Source organism: Podarcis tiliguerta (genome assembly GCF_965153285.1).
Source record: "Podarcis tiliguerta genome assembly, chromosome: Z".
Classification (NCBI taxonomy): Eukaryota; Metazoa; Chordata; class Lepidosauria; order Squamata; family Lacertidae; genus Podarcis; species Podarcis tiliguerta.
In genome coordinates, this window is record NC_139553.1 from 45,925,418 (window position 1) to 45,948,192 (window position 22,775).

Sequence of the window (22,775 nt, forward strand, 5' to 3'; positions counted from 1 at the left end):
GGGCTTGGTAGAAAACCAAAGCAGATGCCTGGATTTTATCTAGCCATCAGAAGTGGATGATTTTGACATAATGTGGAATGGTGAAATGTCAATTGTGGCATTCCAGCATTCCCCCCCCCAAGGCCCGCTTTGCCCTCCACTGAGTCATGCTGGCAGTCCCTATCAATCAAGCGTAAATGGTTATTATTTATTGGATCTATACCCTTCCATTTACTCGGCCGCAAACAAGGATGCAACTTGAAAACAAAGCAAAAGCATGCTGGAACGGCTAAGGCATTCTAAACAAAAGCAATTGCATTTAAAAAAAAACCCTACAGGAGCTACAGCGGAAAACATTCCTCCATCCCGTGGTCACGGGGTTGCCAGGACCAGCGTTCTGCAGCCACCAAATGCCTTGGGAAACCCATGATTTGATTTTTTTAAGGTAATAATGCTGGAGATGTCCACATCTCACTGATGACCCAGCACCTTGTGGGATGCCAAAGCTTAGCCACGCACTGGCAGACCGTGAAGATAAATCCGACAGGGTTTTGCTGAGAGACGAAACAGGGAAGGTTGACAAGGAGCAGGCAGGTTGGGAGGAACTGCTTCTGAGCTGCGTTTGGCTGGTGGTGCTGGGTGCTTATAAATAAATCAGCATGCAGAAGGTTTTAACACATCCCCAGAAGAAAAGACAAGCCCCCTGGGTGTGGCTTGTTGGGCCAGCCACTGACTGCATACAGACTTTACCAACAAATTCTGGGAACTGTAGTTTACGCCTCACAGAGCTACAATTCCCAGCACCTTTAACTATAGTTCCCCCAGGATTCTTTCAGGGAGGGGGTTTGCTCTGGGTGTGCTTCAAAGGTATGGTGTGTACACAGCTGTCTTCTGGTCTAACCTTATGAGTGTAAAATGGATGGTGGGAAGCAACCATTGATGCCACTTTAAATATGGAGATATATAAATGATGGTGCATGCTCAGATGTACTCTTTGCTTGGCTATCCCTGGCCTTACATGCCTTGGAGAAAGCTAGACTCCTGGATGTCAGAGAATCCTAACATTTTAGAGTTGGAAAGGACCACAGGGGCCATCAAATCCAACCCCTTTGCAATCCTTTGCCCAGTTTGGTGCTTGAACCCATGTCCCTGAGATTAAGAGTCTCATGCTCTACCAACTGAGCTCTCTCTCTCTCTCTCTCTCTCTCTGTGTGTGTGTGTGTGTGTGTGTGTGGCAGGGAAGCACCCTACCTCTTCTTGAAATCCCTGTTTCTTGGGATACCTTTAGTACTCATAATGGACCTGATATGACAGTCTTGGAGCAACCTCTCTCTGCCTCTCTGGCTGTCCTACCTCACAGGGCTGTTGTAAGGGCAAAATGTTAGCGTGAAAGCCAGGCATGCCACCATAAGCTCCTGACAGGAAAGGATGACATGTGCAGACAGACACAGAGGCACCGCCCCCCCCATCAAACCCTTATTTCCAGCAAGTAAAACTCTGGGCAAAGGGTAAGAAGGGCTGCATCTCAGCAGTGGAGCTGCTTTCCAGGTCCAATCCCCGCTGGCATCTCCACGCAGCACTGGGAAATGAGTCCGTGCCTGACACCCTGGACAGCCGCTGCCATTCAGGGTAGACAATACTGAACTACACAGCTGCCCATGTTCCTGGAATCATAGAATTGTAGAGTTTGGAGGGTCCCCTGAAGGTCGTCAACTCCAACCCCCTGCAGTGCAGGAATCTCAACAAAATCATAATAGAACCCATATCCCGGCTCCCCGCAGGGTTCGTTAAGCTCTGACAGACCCTTGTGGAGAAGGAACCATTTGCGTCCTACTACTAACAGCCCAATGTGTGTGTGCGCGCGCGCGAGCCCGCGCCTTCGCTCTACTGCCTGCAAGAGAGAAGGCACTCTGCGCACGCCCCGACGCTCTTTGCTCCCGCCCCGAGTTTTGAAGCGACGCTGAAGGAGGCGCGAGGAAGGGGGCGGGTGAGTGCGCGCAGGCTTAGACAGCGGGCAGCTGGCTTTCCTTCTCCTCCTCCTCCTCCCCTCCGCACCTCGGGGACTCCCGGCTCGGCTGGGGGTGGTGCTCCCGAGTCCCGACCCTGCCTGCCTTGCCGCCGCCGCCGCCTGCCACTTCCCCTTCCTTGCGCCGCCCGCCTGCGATCCAGCTCCGGGTCAGAGCGCGGCGCCTCCCCGGCCCTCCGTCTGCTGCACCCAGCGGCGGCGATTGCTGCCAACATGGGACGTTCGCGGAGCAGAGCCTGAGCAGCCGGGTGAGTGCTTGGCCGCCCCCTCCTTCTTCTCCAACTTTTCCTCCGATCCCCCCTTCCTCCTAAGCCCCTCCGTTCATGGGCTCGGCGTCGCCCCACCGCCGCGTTCGCCTAGCCTTTCCTGCGCCCCCTCTTCTCCATAGCAGGGGCGCCCATACTTTGCGCGCCTCAGCAAGCCCCTTCTGCGCCCCCGCCATCTCCGCTTGCAGATACCCAGCCTGCGCCCTTCAAGTCTCTCATCCACCTTCCCTTTGCTTCTCATCAGCTGGTCTCTTCTGAGATCTGTCCCTCCGTTGGGAGGCTTACTTTCCCCTCTCTGGCCGGTGAGTGCTTGGTCTTTTTGGCCGGGCGAGCTTCAGCTCTTTCCTGCCCGGACCTACATACGAGGGGCAGCTTGTCCCCATGCTTCCCCCTCCAGGCGTCTAACTTCCTGCGCCCTCCTTCCTTCTCCCTCGCTAGGGTCTCTTGCCTCGTCTACTTGCCTTCCCTCCCCGCTTTATTACACCGCTTTCTACCCTGCAGCGGGCAAGAGCACGGGGCACTCCGCGCGGGGACTTTACAGAGCAGGAACAGGAGCAGGTCCCTGCCCAGATGAGCTTACAAGGCTAAAATTGGACACACGGGAAACAGCAGTGGAGGCACTGCTAAGCAGGAGCACAGTATGGGGCTATTTCAATTGCACATGCTTTGGGAGAGTTACTGCCTCCCCGTGTGGAGTGCCTTGGTCTCTATCACTTCTTTCTCGCAGTGGGGGATGTGAAAGACCACCAGAGAGCCCCACTTTGCCACACCCAAACCAACACCCCCAGTGAAACATCCCCTATCCATTGCATCCACAGATGTCTGCCTTTTCTGTCCATTCTGGCATGTGCTGAGTGTTTGCGTTTTCTGTGTCAGACTTCTTATGATCCACACCTCCCAGGTGTATGTGGCTTTTCTGCATGAAACTGCCACAGAGGTGGGGGAAATTTATGGCCCTCCAGATGTTGTTGGACTAAAAACTACAAGAGCAATACTGAGAGGGGGGGCTGACTGACTGCCAGGTCAACCCCTGGACTGATTGTACACAGGAAGGCAGGCGGGGGGGGGGTACCTGGGGGCCAAATGAGCTTGGTGGCCAATGGATCAGCCTGCATTGAAAGGCTGAAAATTCCAGAAACTGAGATAAATGTGTTTCTTCCAAACCAACCTCTGATAGACTCATAATTTGTGTGAGTGTTTTCTCAAAGAAGATTATACAGTATATGAAAGGCTGTCTGTATTCCACAGCAGCCCATATTTTGGAGTTGGGAACAATTCACTTACCTGAATTTCCTTTAAAAAAAACAAAAACAAAAAACCCCTGAACACAGCCAAGTTTCTAGCTTTTAGGAATACCTAGAAAATTCTATTTTATATACATGTTGCGGGTATGTGTGTTAAGTGCAGTGCACACCTAGCCTGGTTGTTTGTTGTTGGCATCTGTCTGTGTCAGCAGACAACGGAGGAGTGCGCCTTTGGGGGTGAGGTCAATCTGTTGGGAGGTTGCAGCGCCTGCTGTGATTGTAGAGACCAATACGGGAGAGACATGTTTTGTTGCAGCTGAGGCAGATGGAGGCATCCAAATCTGCTACTGCATAGAAGCAAAATGCTGAAAGGGAGCTTTCAGGAAAGATCTGTGAGCAGAATATTGTACTCCTGCTGGTTACTGGTGGGTAGTTTCTGAAAAAGAAAATCCACAAGACATGAACAGTTATGACACAGTGTCTTTTGTGTGAAGACCTGTACACCAGCCATAGGTAGGTTGAATTCAGTCTTGCTTCTCCATTATTCATGGGCCACATGTGAGTTTTAAAGCAGGAATGGTTCCTCAGGATCTCTGAACAGTTAAGGCAGTGCCTAATGCCAGTGCTTTTTTAAAACAAACAGGAATGCAAGAATAGCCCTCCTGGATCAGACCCAAAGGGGGCCCCATCTGGGCAGGTGGGAGCTTGGTGGGGTATTTAACATTTGTATGTTTTAAAGTCTGGTTGTGAGTTCTTTTTGATTCTACAGTTTTATGTTTTGTAAACCACTTTGAGGGTGTGTGTGTTTTTACACAAGGAAACGATGTATAAACACTATGAAATGAATGAATGAATGAATAAAAAACGCCATTTGCATCTTCTCTGACCATTGGCTAAGCCAGCTGGGGATTATGGGGGTTGTAGTCCAAGAACTCCTTGGGGGTTAAAGAACATTGACCATTGTAATGGATAGCCAAAACAGTGCCCTCTAGATATTGTTGGATCCCAGGCCTGATCAGCCCCAAACAACATATCCAGTGGTCAGGACACCACCATGTTGACTGACTCTGGTCGGCTGACTGGCAACCACCCTTTAGAGTCTCTGACAGAGGGAAGAAGAGGCCACGGACTGAACCTGGGATCTTCTGCATGCAAGACAGGTGCTCTACTACTGAGCTACAGCCCCTCCTCTAAATAAAGTGTTCATGTCAACACTGTGATGCAGCAGCAAAAAGAGGGCAAATGCTATTCTAGGCTGCATCAACAGAAGTCTAGCGTCCAGATGAAAGGAAATTATAGTACCACTTGGCTATAGTACCACTTCTGCCTTGGTCAGACCACACCTGGAATACTGTGTCCAGTTCTGGGTGCCACAGTTTAAGAAGGACGTTGACAAACTGGAAGATGTGCAGAGGAAGGCAACCAAGATGATAAAGGGTCTGGAAACCAAGGCTGATGAGGAAAGGTTGAAAGAGCTGGGTATGTTTAGTCTGGAGAAGAGGAGACTGAGGAGATATGATAGCCATTGTCAAGTATCTCAGGCGCCGTTACATGGAAGAGGGAGCAAGCTTGTTTTCTCCTGTTCCATAGAGTAGGCCCTGAACCAATGGCTTTAAGTTACAAGAAAGGAGATTCTGACTAAACATCAGGAAGAACTTTATGACGGTAAGAGCTGTTTTGTATTGGAACGGTCTCCCTCGGGGGGTTGCAGACTCTCCTTCCTTGGGGGTTTTTAAGCGGAGGTTGGGTGGCTATCTGTCTTGAATGCTCTTGTTGAGAATTCTGCATTTCAGTGGGGTTGGACTAGTAGATGATCGTTTGGGGTTTCTTCCAACCCTAAGATTCTGTGATTCTATGTGAGTAAACACCTGCCTGTTCCTGCTCCACAACTGCTCACATGGATGAAAGCATTTATGGCTGAAAAGTCACACAGAGAGGGAGAGAGAACACACAGGCATTTTTATAGAAGCATAGGGTGCACTTCAACCTAAACATCTCTAAAGGGTCACCTGCAGCTATTATTATTTAAATTAATTTATGTAGCCACTTGGGACGCGAGTGGCACTGTGGGTTAAACCACAGAACCTAGGGCTTGCCCACCTAGCAGTTCGAAAGCACGTCAAAGTGCAAGTAGATAAATAGGTACCACTCCGGCGGGAAGGTAAATGGCATTTCCGTGCGCTGCTCTGGTTCGCCAGAAGCGGCTTAGTCATGCTGGCCACATGACCCAGAAGCTATACGCCGGCTCCCTCGGCCAGTAAAGTGAGATGAGCACCGCAACCCCAGAGTTGGTCACGACTGGACCTAATGGTCAGGGGTACCTTTACCTTTATGTAGCCACTTATCGGTACATAATTCTTGTGTGACTCACAGCAGAACAATGTTTAGAAGCACAACATGGAGTAGTTCAAAATCATCAATGGACATCGAAAGACAGTGGGGAGGAGGAGCACTTTCTTTATGTAGGACCTTTGTTGAACTTACTGAACTGTTGCCTGTTTGCCTGTTGTTGCTGAGAGGTATCAGGTGAGGAGGGTGCTGCTACCAAAAAAGTCCCTTTCCTGGGAAAGACTCTCTGTTTGAAATCCTGGCGATCTGCCATCACTCGGCAACATGGAGCTCAGTAGACCAAGGCAGCTTCGTATAGCCCTAAACAGCTGGAGCAGGCCCCCTGAAGGTGGTCTTTAACATTTTGGGATTCCAGATGTTGGACTACAATTCCCGCCCGTCAGCTTTAACTGTTAGCCATGCTGACTGGGGTTTGTGGGAGATGTAGTTCAGCAAAACCAGGAGGGCTGGGTGATACCCAGCTAACTCATTAACATCCATTGACATCAAGGGATATATAAACCAAACCCATTGATTTCACGGGGTCTTGACCAACACTGACCATCATCTGACTACAACCATACATAAGAGTCTACAAGGGTCTTACAGTCATCTTCAGAAATCTAGCTCTTCGGCTCACTCACTGGGGAGATCAGAGTGGCCGGCTACCAGGCGCAGGGCTTTTTGGGTGGTGGCCCCATCCACATTTCCTGAATTCTCTTCCCATGAAGCTCTGTCCTGCTCTTCCCCCTCCTCCCTCCTTTCAAAGGGTGCTGAGACCTTTTCTGTCCCTCAAGGCCTCTTATTAGGGATTTCCACTGCCCTGGCATGTTTGGAGGGTAGAAGGTTTGCTGTTGCACTGTATTTAATGGACACAACTAAGTTCGGGTAACTTCACTGGATCTACTCTGAGTAGGACTCAATTGAATAAAACTTGTGGTCTTTACTTGGATTTAAAATTGGGTGGGGGTTTTTTTTTGTTTGGCATGAGCTGCTTTTGTAGGATGGTAATAACCGTACAGGCAAAAACCTTTTACGTTTGTCCGACATGTGCATGACGATTCGCATGTGCATCACCACAATCCAGAAGTGACTGGCAGAGCAGGGCAGGGGGCATAGCAGGGTGTAAGGAGCTCATGCATGCTCCACTGACATGCATGGGGCGGGGCGGGGCTCTGAATGTCCTCCCCACACAAAATGGTCGTTATCTGTAATAAAAATAAATAAAGCCAATTGCACCCTCCCCTCCAAGACTATCCCCACGTAGCTCAGGCCATGAGGAAACCCATGCATAGGGAGCAAGACACTACGAGATACGTGGCCCAAAATTCCCTGCAGCTTCATTAACTCCAGATGTTTCAAGGGAGCCAAATTGTGGGTGAAAGGGAGAGGCACATTGGCGCAAAATTACCCACAACCCAGCACACACTTCAGTATGATTTCATTGCCCACTTTGCAGTTGGCTGTGCAGATAGGCTGAAAATAAGCTTGCCCCCTCCCCTCCCGATTCAAATTATAGTTTGGAGCCTGAGGGCGTGGTGGGAGAAGCGCTTGCCTGCCTTGTGGTCTCAGCGTGGCCACCAAGGAGAGCCTTCGTGAAAGCCAAAGCCACGGAGGCAACTGGCAGTTCTCAAGGGGCACGGCTGCAAAATTGCTGGCATGGGGAGCGAGATGTTCCTTCCTCCCTGCCCTGCGCACATCTAGTATTGCACAAACCACTGAGACTTTTGTCACGAGGCAGGACATGGCTCGCTAACAAAAGATTTTTTTTCTAAAAAACTAACCTGTTGCTTTTAAAGAATTCGTTGATTGGTAAACTCTGCGTTTCCTTTAATTATAAATGTTTACAACTCACTTATTTGAGTGGCCACATTATTAAGGGCTAAAGGGTATGAAAAGTATTGTGGGATTGATGGGGGGGGCTTGGGGTATGTTATAAGGCACTAAATCAGTTTCTAACATGATTTTAAGCTTGAAATACACTATGGGTTCTGACCTACTCCAAGTAGACCCTTTGAAATTAATGGACCTAAGTAAGTTGCAATCATTCATTCTGATGGGTCTACTCTGAATAGGACTAGCATTGGATACAACTCGTTTTTGTTTCATTTAAAAAAGACACATGATGGCATTTAGAACATTTGCCCTCACAGCACCCCTGCGGTGCAGGCCAGTGTTCAGACCATGTGTCCTTTATTTGCTTAAAATGAAAGATCAGCACAAAACAGCCAAATGACCTGCGCAAAACATCATCAACAACAAAAGGTATCTGGTACTGTTGTGCGGATGGGAAGCTGAGGCTGAAGGCAAATGCTTGCCCACCATGGACTCTGAGCTCAGGGCAGAATGGTGGGTGGCTGAAGCTAGAGAAAGACTAGGGTCACATTAGCCAGGATTCTCCTAAGGGCATACTACAGTGAGGTCGTTACCCCCTGGCATCTCTGCACAGAAACCCTGGGAACTGGAGTGAAAGCCCAGTTCTCTTTTAGACCAGCAATGTGATGCTTATGATTCCAGTCTTTTTCGGAAGGCAGGAAGCAGTGATGCAGTTAAGCATTTTCAAACTCTGGACTTAATGGTCTTATGGAACACGCCCACCTGTAGGTGACATCTCCCCTCTTTGCTTTATTTAAAATGTGCTATGCCAGCCCCAGCTACATTTAGGGGGGGGGCAGGCTCATTGTCCTGAGTGCGGTCCTGGCAGCACCTAGGGAGAACCTAGGAGCTGCATTTTACCAGGGCAGGCAATTTGCCCATCTACTATGTATTTCCTGCACTGACTGGCAGCTGCTGCCAAGGGTCAAGCAGAGGCATAATATCTTCTGCTTCAATTTTCTTTTTAAACTGGAGATGCCAGGGATTGAACCTCAGATCTTCTGAGTGCAAAGCAGTGGGTCAAATAATTCTAGCCTCCCTTTTCTATATATTTTTAAAGCTTTTCTACCCCACTTGCCTGCTGAGGTGTTCTGGAGAACTTGAAAGCTTGGCACATTTTTATGAGTTTTAAAATGTATTTTTTGATTATGTCTTGATAGCTTTGTCTCATTCATTTAATATGGCTGCAAAGTGGGAGCTTGGATGACTGACCTGATGTTCCTTTCTCTCTCTCTCTTTTTCTGGCCACAGTTGTTTGATGCACACGATCTATACACGGGAGACAATTTCCCCCAGGTGCTGAATACCCTTGCAGCTATAAACAAGGCTACAGAAGGTAAGAAGAAGGGGGGGAATAGTTGAATTGAATGAAATGTTCGCTGTTGCGATGGAATGAAATTAAAGACACTATTGAAGTCATACAACTGGTTAAAACACATTTAAACTGAGAATCCAACAAAACATTTCTCCTAACCTGCACTGAAGTCAGATAATTTTTTTGCAACCTCCTGTGTAATATGGGAAGAAACATTCCTGAAGCAAAACAATTCCAAATCTGCAGAAGATCTTCCTAGCAGGGTTCTTCATAGGGGGAGAATCAGTCCCTCTCTGTGCTCTCATTATACAAGTTACAAAGCAAAAGAACCAGATCACCATACCGTACTCTGTTGCTGCAGCTACGCACAGAAAATGACATTCGTTGACCAGGATATTATTAAATCATCTGTTTATCAATGCAGAGAGTAGCACATGAATGCTCTCCTTGATTTGGAGACAGTCAGTTTATGCATGTATGAAGCGCTAACAATTCCGTAATTTAGGATATTATTAAGGAGTAATGGAGAACAAAATCCATCAGCTGCAGTTCTCAGATACTGTATATCTAAGCCTATCTATCTCTGTGATAATAAGAGAATTAGGCCTTCTTTCAACTGTCAGTTGTCTACACACCCAAAAGAGTTTTCTCCATGTGTCTTTTCGGCTGAATGTCTCTACCAGAAGCATCTCCCAGCCCCCATCATTGCAGCGTTTGCACTTCCCCACTGGTAGTTTCAGTGCGTGATCCAATTTCGGTTCATCAGGTGCAAAGCAGGCAATGTCCCTTGTGCCTTTAAAGAGGTGTGGCCAGTTTGCTGAAGCAGCCTGTCAGTGCAGAAGTGAGAAAGCGCAGCATCTTTTCCCTCTACAGCGCAACTGCTTCATGTACAACTGAGTTCTTTCTTTTGTTGTGAAGAAGCAGGAGCAATCAGAACACGCACACACAAACATCCTCATGCAATGGTACAGTCTTGGAGAAGCTGCGCCACCTAATTGTTGAGTACATAAATTGGCTTTTGCACCAATCCAACGAGGAGAATATATTCCTTTTATTATTGTACCCCTATATTAAATTTTATAGTCCTATTTTTTTTCCCCCTTTAACCAAACTCTCATGACCTGGACTGTTAAGCAGGGCAAATCCCATATCTAAATGCTAGGAAACAAACCTTACCCTTAAACAGCTCAGGACACAATACTCAAGAACCGCCTCTTCCCATATGAACTGACCTGCACCCAGTGATCATCACCTGAGGCCCTTCTTCACGTGCCTCTTCCATGAGAGGTCTGTAGGGTGGCAACATGAGAATGGACCTTCTCTGCAATGGCTCCCCATTTGAGGAATCCTCTCCCCAGGGATGTTCGCCAGGTGCCTTCATTATAGATATTTATGCACTAGGTGAAAATGTTCCTTTTCAACGAGGTCTTTAACTGATTATTGTTCTATGGCCTTTTACATGCGGGGGGGGGGGAAGAGTTTTTATCTTTGTGCTTTTATCCTGTATTTTTATCTTGTGAACTTCCCTGAGATCTTTGCATAAAGGGAGGTACATATTGCTCTGCTTTCCTTTGGACCACTTCAGCAAGGCCACAGGGTGTGTGTGTCTTGTTGTCAGGGTTGTGCCCTGGAGAGGTCACTTTGGCACTGCTAATGCAATGGTTTGACTTCACCCCCCAGAGATGCAGTCCATTGTCTCTTGAGACAGAAGGATGCCATCAGCCTCCTGGTGTGAGTGAAATTTACCGTGACATAGCTGTAAATTGGTACCCCGGTGTGAAAGGGGGCAGAAGCACTAGCCTTACAGGGTTCGTCCATACTTTTGCTTGATCTGTATTCTGATTGTGTTGTGTACTGATTGGGGGTTGGACTAAATGACCCTTTGGGTCCCCTCCAACTCTACCATTTTATGGTTTTCTGGGCCCAATACCTTTGCTCATTATTACATGGCTGTGCTTTGCAAAAATCTTAACTTATCTGCTGAATTGTGGAAAATCCAGAGAGAGGTTTTGCTTAACCAAGCTTCAGTTCAGCAGGTAAGACTGGGTTTTTGCAAAGTTCAACCATGGAACAAGAAAAGCGCTCAGACCAGGGGGGACTAATAGGTGTGCAGTACGATCAGCTTCTCATGCAAAAGTGTGGCTGAACCCTGAATAAGTAAAACTAACAAAATAAACCCCACGTGTGAATGCAACCCTATTGTTGCTGGAGAAGGCAGCAAATCCAGAGCTCTTATTATTGCCAGATATTTGGCAAGCAGTGCCCTTCCTGCCGAGTTGTCTGGCTGGCAAAGCGCAATGGAACCCAATGTTTAAAGTTTAAATCCTTACAAAATGCAAACAGTGAATTGTCAATGTATGTTGCCGAACAGACGTTTCAGCTAAATTCTAACCGGATTCTAATAATAGACTTTGGCTCCAGTGTCTCAGCATGCATCATTTTGCTTGCAGAGTTCTGTCTAGAATAAATCAATGGACTGTTTGGGAGAAAGCATGGCAGGGTAGTGCCTTGTTACGACTGTGAGTTCTGTATTTGTGGTTGGTATTTAGATACTGGTGGTTGCTGATCTTTTGTTTTCTGCCGGAAGGAACTGGGAAACAGGCAATGAAACCACAGACCTTTGCAGTTCAGTACAGCTTATCGAGAAATGGTGAAGAGATATCTTTTGGACAGAGAGGGGCATTGTTATAATACCTGAGGCATAGGCCCTCAACACAAAACCTGCATAGAATTTGCATATGCTAACGTAGATATATAAGAGGTTATATGCACTGTTACTCATACACGTAGGAGACCCATTGAAATTAATGGACACTATTAACTTAGGTCCATTAATTTTAATTATTTTTACTCTGAGTAACAAAAAGAAGGTCCCCAAATATGAATACCAAAAGACCAAAAGCAAAAGAAAGGATATAATGGAATCATAGAATTGTGGAGTTGGAAGTGACTATAATGGTCACCTAGTTCAACCCGCTAAATAATGAATAATGATTATTTAAACATGCACTTGGAGTATATGCATATTCAAATAGTCATTATTTTTGAAATCTTTTCATTGTATCTTGAATTCCTGTGACCTTGTATTTTTGTTCTCTTCTCTCAGTAAAACATAGTGGCATACAGCCATGTATATGTGTGTAATTATATTACTAGCAAAAAGTGCCTAGCATTGCTCAGGTATGATAAGAAAACAAATCAAAACAGTGCAATTTTGAAAGGGTCATCTTGATACCAGGTGGTGGCTTATGATATCCAAATATATCCCCACTCCTCCATTTCAGGAACCATCACAACATATGGGTGACTGCATCTTCAGAGGTGTCCAAACCAGTGAAGCTTGGAATGGTTTGGTCCACCATCTTGATTCAAAATGGTGTCTAGTGGTATTCAAATGTATACAGAAACCTGCTCCCCCCATGTTGGGCAACATTATCAAAATGCGTATGCTGAACTTCACAAGAAGATAATGTCTTTATCTCAGCAGTGAGAGCTAGCAACTTATGAGGAAGCCATGCATAGGTAATGTTAGGGGCTGCCCTTCCCCAGTTATAGATGTGCGCAGGAGAGGATCAGGTATCCTGCCCCGGGCAGAGTTCACACAGAGAACTGGGAAAGCAAAGTGAGAGTTCAAGCAAGGAACTAGACCCATGGAGACCTCTGGCTGGGTCTGTATGACCAAGAGAAGTAGACCAGCAAAATGCTAGAGCCAACTGAAGGAGGCTGCAGGCACGTCAAGATGGAGTCTCTGATGCCTGGGGATATCAATGGCCGTTGGACGAGCTACTGAGGGTCCCCTTACACTGAGGGTTTCAACAGGGTGGTGTCTTCTGGAGGTAACTCCTGCCCTCGGGACTTCCTTGTCTCCTCTTCATCACAGAGGGTCTGTCTTCTGGGGTGTGACACCTTGCTGGTAAGAAATAATAAAAAGGGGAAGAAATAATAATTAGGCCCCCTAATAATTAGGGTTGGTGATAGAGCATCTGCTTTGCCTGCAGAAGGTCCCAGGTTCAATCCGGGGCATATCCATAGACCTGGGCATGTCCCTGCCTCAGATGCTCCAGAGCTGCTGCCAAGTGGTGCAGATGCTACTGAGCCAAATGGGCCAATGGTCCGATTTGGAATAAGACAGCTTCATTTCTGGTACTAAGGCTCAATGTTAGAACACTTGCATTGCCTTCAGAAAGGGGCACCTCCAGGTCGGGCTGGGAATGTCCCCTGTCTCAAATGCTTGAGAGCAGCTGCCAGCCAGTGTAGTCAATACAGAGCTAGACGGACCCATGGTCTGTAAGGTAGCTTCCTGTGTTCCCATGAAACGACACGCTGGCAGCCCTTGGGCAGCAGGAACTGTGTGAGGTTGGATCATCTTTTGCCCTCCAACAGCAAGCCATCCTTGGCAGCATGCCACCCTGGAGGGAAAATAACGTGGGCTGTGAACGTGATGCATCTTCAGCAAGCAGCTTCCTTGGAGCGCACGATGTAAGCTCAGTATTTTGATCTTTCAGGATTCGCCTTTGAATCCGAGGGGGGAAATGAAACTCCAGAGTGTTGCCTTGCATAGAATGTGATTGCAAGATTCGGGGGGGGGGGTCAGTATATAGCACTGATGTGTTGTGGGGAGGGTTGCCTTCCACAGTCAGTGGAAGGAAGGCGGCAGTGCAAGGGCGGTGGGTTGGAAACAGAACCCCTCCATCTGCGATCCCTCCCACTTCTCCGCAAACAGCTGTGGTGACTTGCATCAAATGTCAGCATGTTTTTCAGTCGTGTGCAGAGTGTGGGTTTTGCGTACAATCCGTTGTTCTGCCAAAATCCAGGGTCCTGTTTGGCAAGCAAATCATGCAGAGCAGTGAGCAATTCGACCCGCTCTCTGTGGAGGAAACCCTCCCCTCCCCTGATCTTGGAAATGGCTTGCAACAAAATTGCTCTCCATAGGAGAAGCCCCTGGAAAGCTTGGTATAGCTGCAGCAAGGGCAAGAGCAGGGAGGTACAGATCAGGGTTTTCTCCTTCCACCCCCAGCCCACCCAGCCAAGGAATCTGCCACTTTGGTGTGCGAGCACATGCCCCATCTTATGTGGGAACAAGTCTGCACTTTGCTATAGGTCAGAGGGAGAGTGCATGATTTGAACGCCAAAAGTCCATCTCCAAGTAGGGCTGCAGATGTCTCCATCTGAAATCTTGGAAGGTGTTGCAAGCCACTTGTAGTGTTTCTCAAGCTTGGGTTGCACTACAACTCCCATCATCCCTAGCTAGCAGGACCAGTGGTCGGAGATGATGATGGGAAATGTAGTCCAACAACAGCTGGAGACCCAAGTTTGAGAAACACTCCCACAGTGTAGACACTACTGAGCTAGATGGACCCATGGGCTGATTCAGGATAGGGCAGTTTCCGATGTTCCTATGACATACTGTAGAGGAAGAGCTGTGGCTCAGTGGTAGAGCAATTGTCTTTCATGCAGGAGGAGGAGTGGGAGACACTTCCTGCCTGAAACTCTGGAGAGCTGCCGACAGTCCATGTGAAACGTTACTGAGATAGGTGAACCAAAAGTTCCATGATCCTACAAACTTTTTGTTACGAGATTTCCGATCAGTGCAAGGAGAATTTAAGCCGTCAGACTTACTGGGCTTTAAAAGAAAACCAAACAAAAACCATAGGGTTTGTATCCAGTGCTAATCCTACTCAGAGGAGACCCGCTGAAGTTAATGGACATGAGTAACTTGGGTTCATTCATCTCAGTGGATCAGCTGCATGCAACGCTAAATGGAGTAGGAATAGAAATCGAAACGTAACTTCTGCTAAAGAAGTGCTAAAGAGACGACTGTGCAGATTTTAATGCCACAGTAGCTAAAATATATTTAAATGACACAATAAAATAATGAATACAAATACTTAAAATGCAATAATATATCCAAATGAATTCTTTGATCCACAAATGAGTGTGAGAAACACTAAGACCAAACATGTTTCAACCTAGGGGTGTCTTCTTCAGTGGTCCACAATTCCTGCCTCCGTACAATTTATCACAGAAAGGCTAAAAGAGTATTAGGCAGATTCATGACACTGTGCATGTTAACCAAGATGGCTAAATTTATTTTAACTCATAAAATGCATATATATACTCCTTGATTGTTAAAAAAAGTCAAAGACGATTATGTAAAAAATAAAACAAAATTATCAGTAAAAATGATTTAAAACATTCATAAATCATTAATGATAAGCTAAAAACCAGATTAAAACATACCTCAACGTTCTGCATGTCTGGATAGACTTTTCTAAGCAAGTAATGTTTTTAACAGGTGGTGCCTGCCTATATCAATAGGCAGGGAGTTCCAAAGAATGAGTGCAATCACACTAAAATAACAACTTCTTATAAATGCAGAATGAGTATTATGTTGCACCTGTAACAGTGCAGGTTGCACAGATTGAAGCCGTTGAGTGGGCATATATGTGAGTAAAGCAATCTTGCAGGTGAGTTGTTAAGAGCCTGATAACAGTGGTTCTCAAAGGTGTGATGTACCACACTGGTGTGGTGGGAGAGGATGGCAAGTGTGGTAGGACAACCAACATAATATTTTGGGAATGATTCGTGTTCTTGCGTAGCTCAGCTGCATTGTTCTGGATGTCTCATGATTATAAAGTAAAAAAGGGTAAAGGGACCCCTGACCATTAGGTCCAGTCATGACTGACTCTGGGGTTGTGGCGCTCATCTCGCTTTACTGGCCAAGGGAGCCGGCGTACAGCTTCCGGGTCATGTGGGTACTCAGATATATTTTTCTTAATACACATCCTGTTTTCCTGTTTTCACCAGCTATAAGGTTATATCACTGAGTAGAATGTCTTTTGCAAAGCACCTGGCTTTGCAGCTTATCTCCTTCTGCATCCCAGGGCAACTGCGTAGGATGATTAACGTGAATGAAAAGATGAGCTGTTGCTGGCTGGTAGGTAGGCGCTGGGTGCTATCAGATCTCCAAGTGTCTCCATTTTCCAGGGACACTTCCAGATTTACAGAAGCTGTCTTGGTTTCTGATTTGATCCCGGAATGTCCTGCTTTTTCTTAGGAAGTCCCTATTTGCATCAGATAAATATATTGGAGGGTACGGTAAAGGACCATTTGGTCCAGTCATGACTGACTCTGGGGTTGCGGCACTCATCTCGCTTTATTGGCCGAGGGAGCCGGCATACAGCTTCCGGGTCATGTGGCCAGCATGACTAAGCCGCTTCTGGCAAACCAGAGCAGCACATGGAAACACCGTTTACCTTTCCACCGCAGTGGTACCTATTTATCTACTTGCACTTTGACGTGCTTTTGAACTGCTAGGTCAGCAGGAGCAGGGACCAAGCAACGGGAACTCACCCCATCATGGGGATTCGAACTGCCGACCTTCTGATCGGCAAGTCCTAGGCTCTGTGGTTTAACCCACAGCGCCACCCGCGTCCCTAGGACTGCAGCCTAAGCACCCTTAAAAACATGAGACCCTATGCATGTTTGTTTGGACATACTTCCCACTGTATTCAGTGGGGCTTACTGGTTTGAAAAGTCACAAGGGTCATGGCTGGTCCTGCAGTCGGGGTACCCAAACCCATTTTTAAAGAAAATAATTGTGGTCCATTTAACAGCAGCCCTCTCCCTGCAGAGGCTAGTGCTGCAGAACTGGATCCAAGAGGCAGGGAGCTTGAGGGAAGGAATAGATCAGAGTGGGTAATCAGATATATTTTTCTTAATACACATCCTGTTTTCCTGTTTTCACCAGCTGTGTCACTGAGTATAATGTAAAGGCTATTTTGCAAAGCACCTGGCTTTGCAGCTTATCTCCTTCTGCATCCCAGGGCAACTGCGTAGGATGATTAACGTGAATGAAAAGATGAGCTGTTGCTGGCTGGTAGGTAGGCGCTGGGTGCTATCAGATCTCCAAGTGTCTCCAGTTTCCAGGGACAATCCCAGATTTACAGAAGCCTTCCCGGTTTCTGATTTGATCACGGAATGTCCTGCTTTTTCTTAGGAAGTCCCTATTTGCATCAGATAAATATACTGGAGGGTATGGTAAAGGTAAAGGGACCCCTGACCATTAGGTCCAGTCGTGGCCGACTCTGGGGTTGCAGCGCTCATCTCGCTTTATTGGCTGAGGGAGCCAGCATACAGCTTCCGGGTCATGTGGCCAGCATGACTAAGCCGCTTCTGGTGAACCAGAGCAGCGCACGGAAACGCCGTTTACCTTTCCGCCAGAGCGGTACCTATTTATCTACTTGCACTTTGACATGCTTTCGAACTGCTAGGTGGGCAGGAGCAGGGACCGAGCAACGGGAGCTCAACCTGTCGTGGGGATTTGAACCACCGACCTTCTGATTTGCAAGTCCAAGGCTCTGTGGTTTAACCCACAGCGTTGTGTTCTATTATAAATCAAGCAGTGCTGGGAGTTCTTTCATTTTCCAATGTACTTCTTATCAATTAAAAAATCATTGTGGCATGAACAAATTTTTAATCTGAAAGTGTGGCGCAGAGAAAAAAAGTTTGAGAACCACTGCTTTGTTGTCTACCAGCTCCTTCTGGTATGCAGGCTGAGACCCTACCTGCCCGCAGACTGTCTCACCAGAGTGGTGCATGCTCTAGTTATCTCCCGCTTGGACTACTGTGACACGCTCTACGTGGGGCTACCTTTGAAGGTGACTCTGAAACTGCAATTAATCCAGAATGCGGCAGCTAGACTGGTGACTGGGAGTAGCCACTGGGACCAGATAACACTGGTCCTGAGAGATCTGCATTGGCTCCCAGTACATTTCCAAGCACAATTCAAAGTGTTGGTGCTGACCTTTAAAGCCCTAAATGGCCTCGGTCCAGTTTACCTGAAGGAGCGTCTCCAGCCCCATTGTTCAGCCCGGACACTGAGATCCAGATTTGAGGACCTTCTGGCACTTCCCTCCCTGCAAAAAGTGAGGTAACAGGAAACCAGGCAGAGGGCCTTCTCAGTAGTGGCACCTGCCCTGTGGAACGGCCTCCCAGCAGATGTCAAGGAAATAAACAACTATCTGACTTTTATAAGACATCTGAAGGCAGCCCTGTGTAGGGAAGTTTTTAATGTTTGATCTTTTATTGTGTTTTTAATATTCTGTTGGGAGCTGCCCAGAGTGACTGAGGAAACCCAGCCAGATGGGTGGGGTATAAATAAAATTATTATTTTTATTATTATTACACCATGAACTTGGCCAAGTAGCACATTGGCAAGCATTGCAGATTTCTGAACACAGGCATTGTATGCTGACAAGGCCTCATTCCTGTCAACAATTGCAGTGCAGCATTCTGCACTAACTGCAGCTCCAGATCAAGCGCAAGGGAAGTCCCACATAGAGCACTGCAGTACTCCAGCCTTGAAGTAACCAGTGCACGAGGCAGGATACCTCTGGATACTGGCCACTGTGAAGCAACAGCCAGGGTGGGCTCTTGCCTTCAAGACCCAGTTATGGGCTTCTCATAACAGGCATTGATTCAATAGGCTGCTGGCCTGACCAGCAGAGTGGCTCTTCTTACATTCCCAGTGCTGACTTTTACAGTATTCATGTTGTTTTCTTTGTCTTTAAACAGATCGGAGTGCCACCAGGCCATGCTTCAATCTGTTGCCGCCTAGTTCCGCTGCGGGTGACGGCCATCCCTCGATGCAAACAACATCTCCTAAGTCACCGAAAGCACTGCAAGGGCAGTCAAAAGTAGTGGTAGGTTTTGTTCAAAATCTACCCCAGGATCCTGGGGAGACAGAAAGTGAAGAAGAAGCAAGGAGTCTAAGGTTTCAGCCTATGCAAGTTCTGTGGCCTGGGGGGTGGGGGGGAGGTCTAAGGGGCAGAGAAATTTCCCAGCTTCAAGCCCACTTTCCCCAAGAATAAGCTGCTGCCTCCTCCCCACCCCACCAGAAAACCTCCCCCACAAATCTGCAGCCTGGGAATGCTAACATTGGTCTACCCTACAGGGTTGTTGCAAGGGCAGGTGAAAGTGCATAGCTGAAGCATAGAATGTAGGGATGGCCTTCAGCTTAGACAGCTACTGGCCACGATTGAGATGTTCTACCTCCACTCATTCAAACGTAGCTTTGCCTCTGAATGCTAGTTGCTGGGAGCCACAAATGGGGAGTGTTGTTGTTGAGCTCAAATCCTGCCTGTGGCCGTCCCCTTAGGGTGTCGACTGCGAGAACAGGATGCTTCCTGATCTGGCAAGGCTCTTCTAGCACTTATCATTTCTGCAGAGCACTTTTGAGAGTAAAAAATGCTGCTTAAAAGCTGAGGAACCTGAGATGGCTCAGTCAGGAGAGCACAAGACTCTTAATCTCAGGTTGCAGGTTCGAGCCCATGGTTAGGCGAAAGATTTCTGCATTGCAGGGGGTTGGACTCCATGAACCTCACGGTTCCTTCCAGCTCTATGATTCTATGATTTTATTTTTCCTGACCGCAATGACTTGCCTACCCAAAACATGCAGAACTTATTGTCAGGGGCTGGCAGGATGCTGTGTGCACGGGGCTGGAGTCTGACTATGGATTTGTGGGGAAGTGTATCAGCCAGGAGGAAAAAGTCACAGACAGGGGAAGCTTCAGAGCTGTAGGGTGCAGCACTGGAGGAAGAGGAGGAAGAGGCAGGTTGGGCAAGTGAAGGGCTGGGTGCTTCCCCGCCCTTTCTTGCACTGTTGTTTCCCAGAACCAGGAGGGGATTGAAGAGGGAGGCACAGCGGCAGCTTCCATGCAGGTGGAAGGAGTGTGTAGCCCCCTGTTGCTGCAGGTGCTCCATAGAGCACAGACCTTGGAATAGCTGCCTAGATGCTAGATTGGTGTGATTAGATATCCAGAGCTGTAGAAGCAGCTGTTAATGTTCTCCTTGACAACAAAGAGTTACCCTTCAGCAGTGCTGAGAAGCGGCCTTGGCATTTATTGCCCTGTTTGTTTGTTTGTTTGTTTGTTTGTTTGTTTCCATCATCATTTATCTTGATGTTCCTGTGCATTAGGAGATGACTGAAAATGGCAATCACCAGATGTTGGTCAAGGTCCGATTCCAGTTTAAGCAGACCAATGAAGACGAGCTGTCAATCAACAAAGGCGACATCATTAACGTCACCCGGGTCGAGGAAGGAGGCTGGTGGGAGGGGACCCTTAATGGGAAGACAGGCTGGTTCCCCAGTAACTACGTCAGAGAAATTAAATCTACTGGTAAGAGCACCGAATTGGTATTAATATTAACTGTTACTCTTTTTCTTCTTCCGCTTATGGGGCTGCATACTTTTTGTATGGATTTTGTACTTTTTGGGCAGGATGTAAGGTTAATAAATGAAATGCATTTTTTTTTGCTGTTTTCCCTACTATATGATTTTTAGAGCACACTTCCCCCTAATGTGTGCCTTTTGTGCACAATGGTTGGAGAACTGTATCACAACATTTGGAAAAACTGCAAATACCAAAGGATGGCTGTGTTCCAGTTCCCATGTTGTTTTGATAGGTACAAATCAGGAAGGTTTGCATTAAAATCTGTGGCAGACCAAATTTCTCCTCCATCCCTTACCAAAAAGGATGATATGAGTTGTAGTTTAGCAATATCTGCAGGGCCACAGATTCTACATTCCTACATTAAACCGTGTGGCTGCCCATATCTCAATAAGACCAGAACCTTCATATGGTCTGTCTCTTTGTATGTTCGTTGAAATTGGGATGGTGATGATATTGATTTAAGGATTTTGTTCCAGGCCCCCTGGCTTTGCTTTCATAGTTTTCAGTCTGTCACTGTAAGGAGCAGAGAATGCTTCCTTGTTTCTGTTCCAAAATGGACCATTTGGGTTTGTCACCCAGCTTTAAGGAAATAAGGCCAAACAGCCCCATTACAGCCATCGAGTCATGTGTTCCTTGTATCAGGGCAGCAAAGCTCTTACTGAGATGGTGATCATACTCCCGCCCACAAAGACAATGTCTCCAAGACAGGCTTTGATCTGTTCCAGCGTGGCTGTCATATGATGGTCATCTCTCTTGGCATCCTGGGATGTCCTGGGGGCTCAAAGGCTGGCTTGCCACTGTCCTGCTTCTAGGGACGTCTTGGAAGTGCCACAGGGGCGGAGCCAGGAAGCACTGCAAGGGAATGAGCAATAAATAGAGGCAGAGCGTGACCTTGGGGGGAAATCAGATGGCTCTGCTCATTGCTGCTTTCACTCCTGCCATGTTCTCTGGGCAAACAAACCATAGGCTCTTTATGCATTAGGTTTCTAACACTGGGTTGCAAGCTCTTCGGGGCAGGGAGCTGTCCTTACAGCAATGCTTTTTAAAAATGGCAATGCAATATATACCGTAATAACATTGCAATCGAACAGATACAAGTATGGATACAAATAAGGAAATAAAAGGAGCAAGTACATCCGAAACGGATAGCTCAGACCTGGGGTTAAACGAAGCTCTCGTGACTTTTTCCAGGCCACATGGCTTAACAGCCTTGCTCTGCGTTCTCTACAACTGCTTTTGCCTGGCTGGAATGTGCCCTTAAATAATGCCTTCTGTTTGTTTTATTTTGTTTAACTTTTAGAAGACCTCTGAAGGCAGCCCTGTTTAGATAAGTTTTTAATGTTTGAAGTTTTATTCTGTTTTTAGTGTTCTGTTGGGAGCCACCCAGAGTGGCTGGGGAAACCCAGCCAGATGGGCAAGGTATAAATAATAAAATTATTATTGTTGCTGTTGCTGTTTTGTTTGTTTGTTTTGTTTATTTGCTTCCTTGCTTGGATGAGAGATGGGCAGGGGGAGGGTTGAGATTTATTTATTTCATAAAAGTTACACACAGCTTGATTGTAAAAACCCAACCTCAAAGTGGTTTACAAAAAGAATAAAACAACGAAATTCTCAGCTAAAAACAACAATGTAAAAACCTTCAAAAATAATAAAAGCCAATGATAAACTAAAAACCAAATTAAGGCACATGTCAGCATTCTACATGTCTGGAGAGGCTTTCCTAAAGAAAAGTCTTTCTTAGCAGGAATCGAAAAGTGTACAGTGAAGGCACCCACCTCATGTCAATAGGCAGGGAGTTCCGAAGATTGGGTTCTGTCACTCTAACAGGTTGCAAATGTAAAAACCTCTGGCTTTTGTGTAGCTGGAATATGGCCAGTTTTACAAATGTGAGAGTCACCCTGGTACACCAGGGTTGTACTGGGTGGTTTAAAAAAATTGCTGTAAAATTTTTAATTTTTTTAAAATGCTGGTGCTGCTCCTTCAGGAACCTCTAAAACTACCCAGTTTTCTGGCTTTAATGAAAGGACCTATTGTCAACATCAGTCAATGCTACAGCCTGGCAATTGCAATCTGTTTCTTGCCTGCACAGTTGTTTAAATTTTGCTTGAGATGCCAGCTCTTCTCACCATCACCTGACAGAATAACAATTCCCACTGCTTCTCTTCCAGATAAACCACTTTCTCCAAAAGCTTTGAAAGCAGTTGAAAGCCCTCAGCTCACCAAAAATTACTATGCCGTGGTAAGTTCGTTAAGTCCCCATTATCACTCAGTGCTATTAATTAGACTTATTACTCTTATTATCCACAGGGGAGTTGTTGTTGTTGTTGTTTGGAAGACTGCAGGTATAGTCCTTGAGGTCTTACGATATTCTCATTTGAACCAGAGAAGTTACTAAGAGTTCCAAATGGGAGCATATTTCCCTCAAGGCATTTGAACATTTGCTGTCATCATTTATATATAAAGTAAATAAAAAAAAATGTAAATATTTATTTCTTTATTTTTAAGATG

General features: G+C 46.6%; 1 protein-coding gene across 3 annotated transcripts in view; it reads left to right on the forward strand.

Moving 5' to 3' along the window:
* The window catches only part of ARHGEF6 (Rac/Cdc42 guanine nucleotide exchange factor 6), a 74,632-nt gene that overhangs the window by 15,967 nt on the left and 35,890 nt on the right, over positions 1-22,775 (forward strand). For 2 of the 3 annotated variants that reach the window (XR_014506968.1, XM_083422465.1), the window contains exons 3-6: positions 8,970-9,054; positions 18,610-18,737; positions 20,012-20,213; positions 22,436-22,506. Coding sequence is in view for 2 of the 3 variants with exons in the window: in XM_083422465.1 (XP_083278591.1) it covers positions 8,970-9,054; positions 18,610-18,737; positions 20,012-20,213; positions 22,436-22,506 (486 nt within the window). In the remaining variant the exon portion in view is untranslated. Of the gene's footprint in view, positions 1-1,959; positions 2,254-8,969; positions 9,055-18,609; positions 18,738-20,011; positions 20,214-22,435; positions 22,507-22,775 lie in introns of those variants that run through there. The other variant, XM_083422466.1, reaches the window with a different exon arrangement.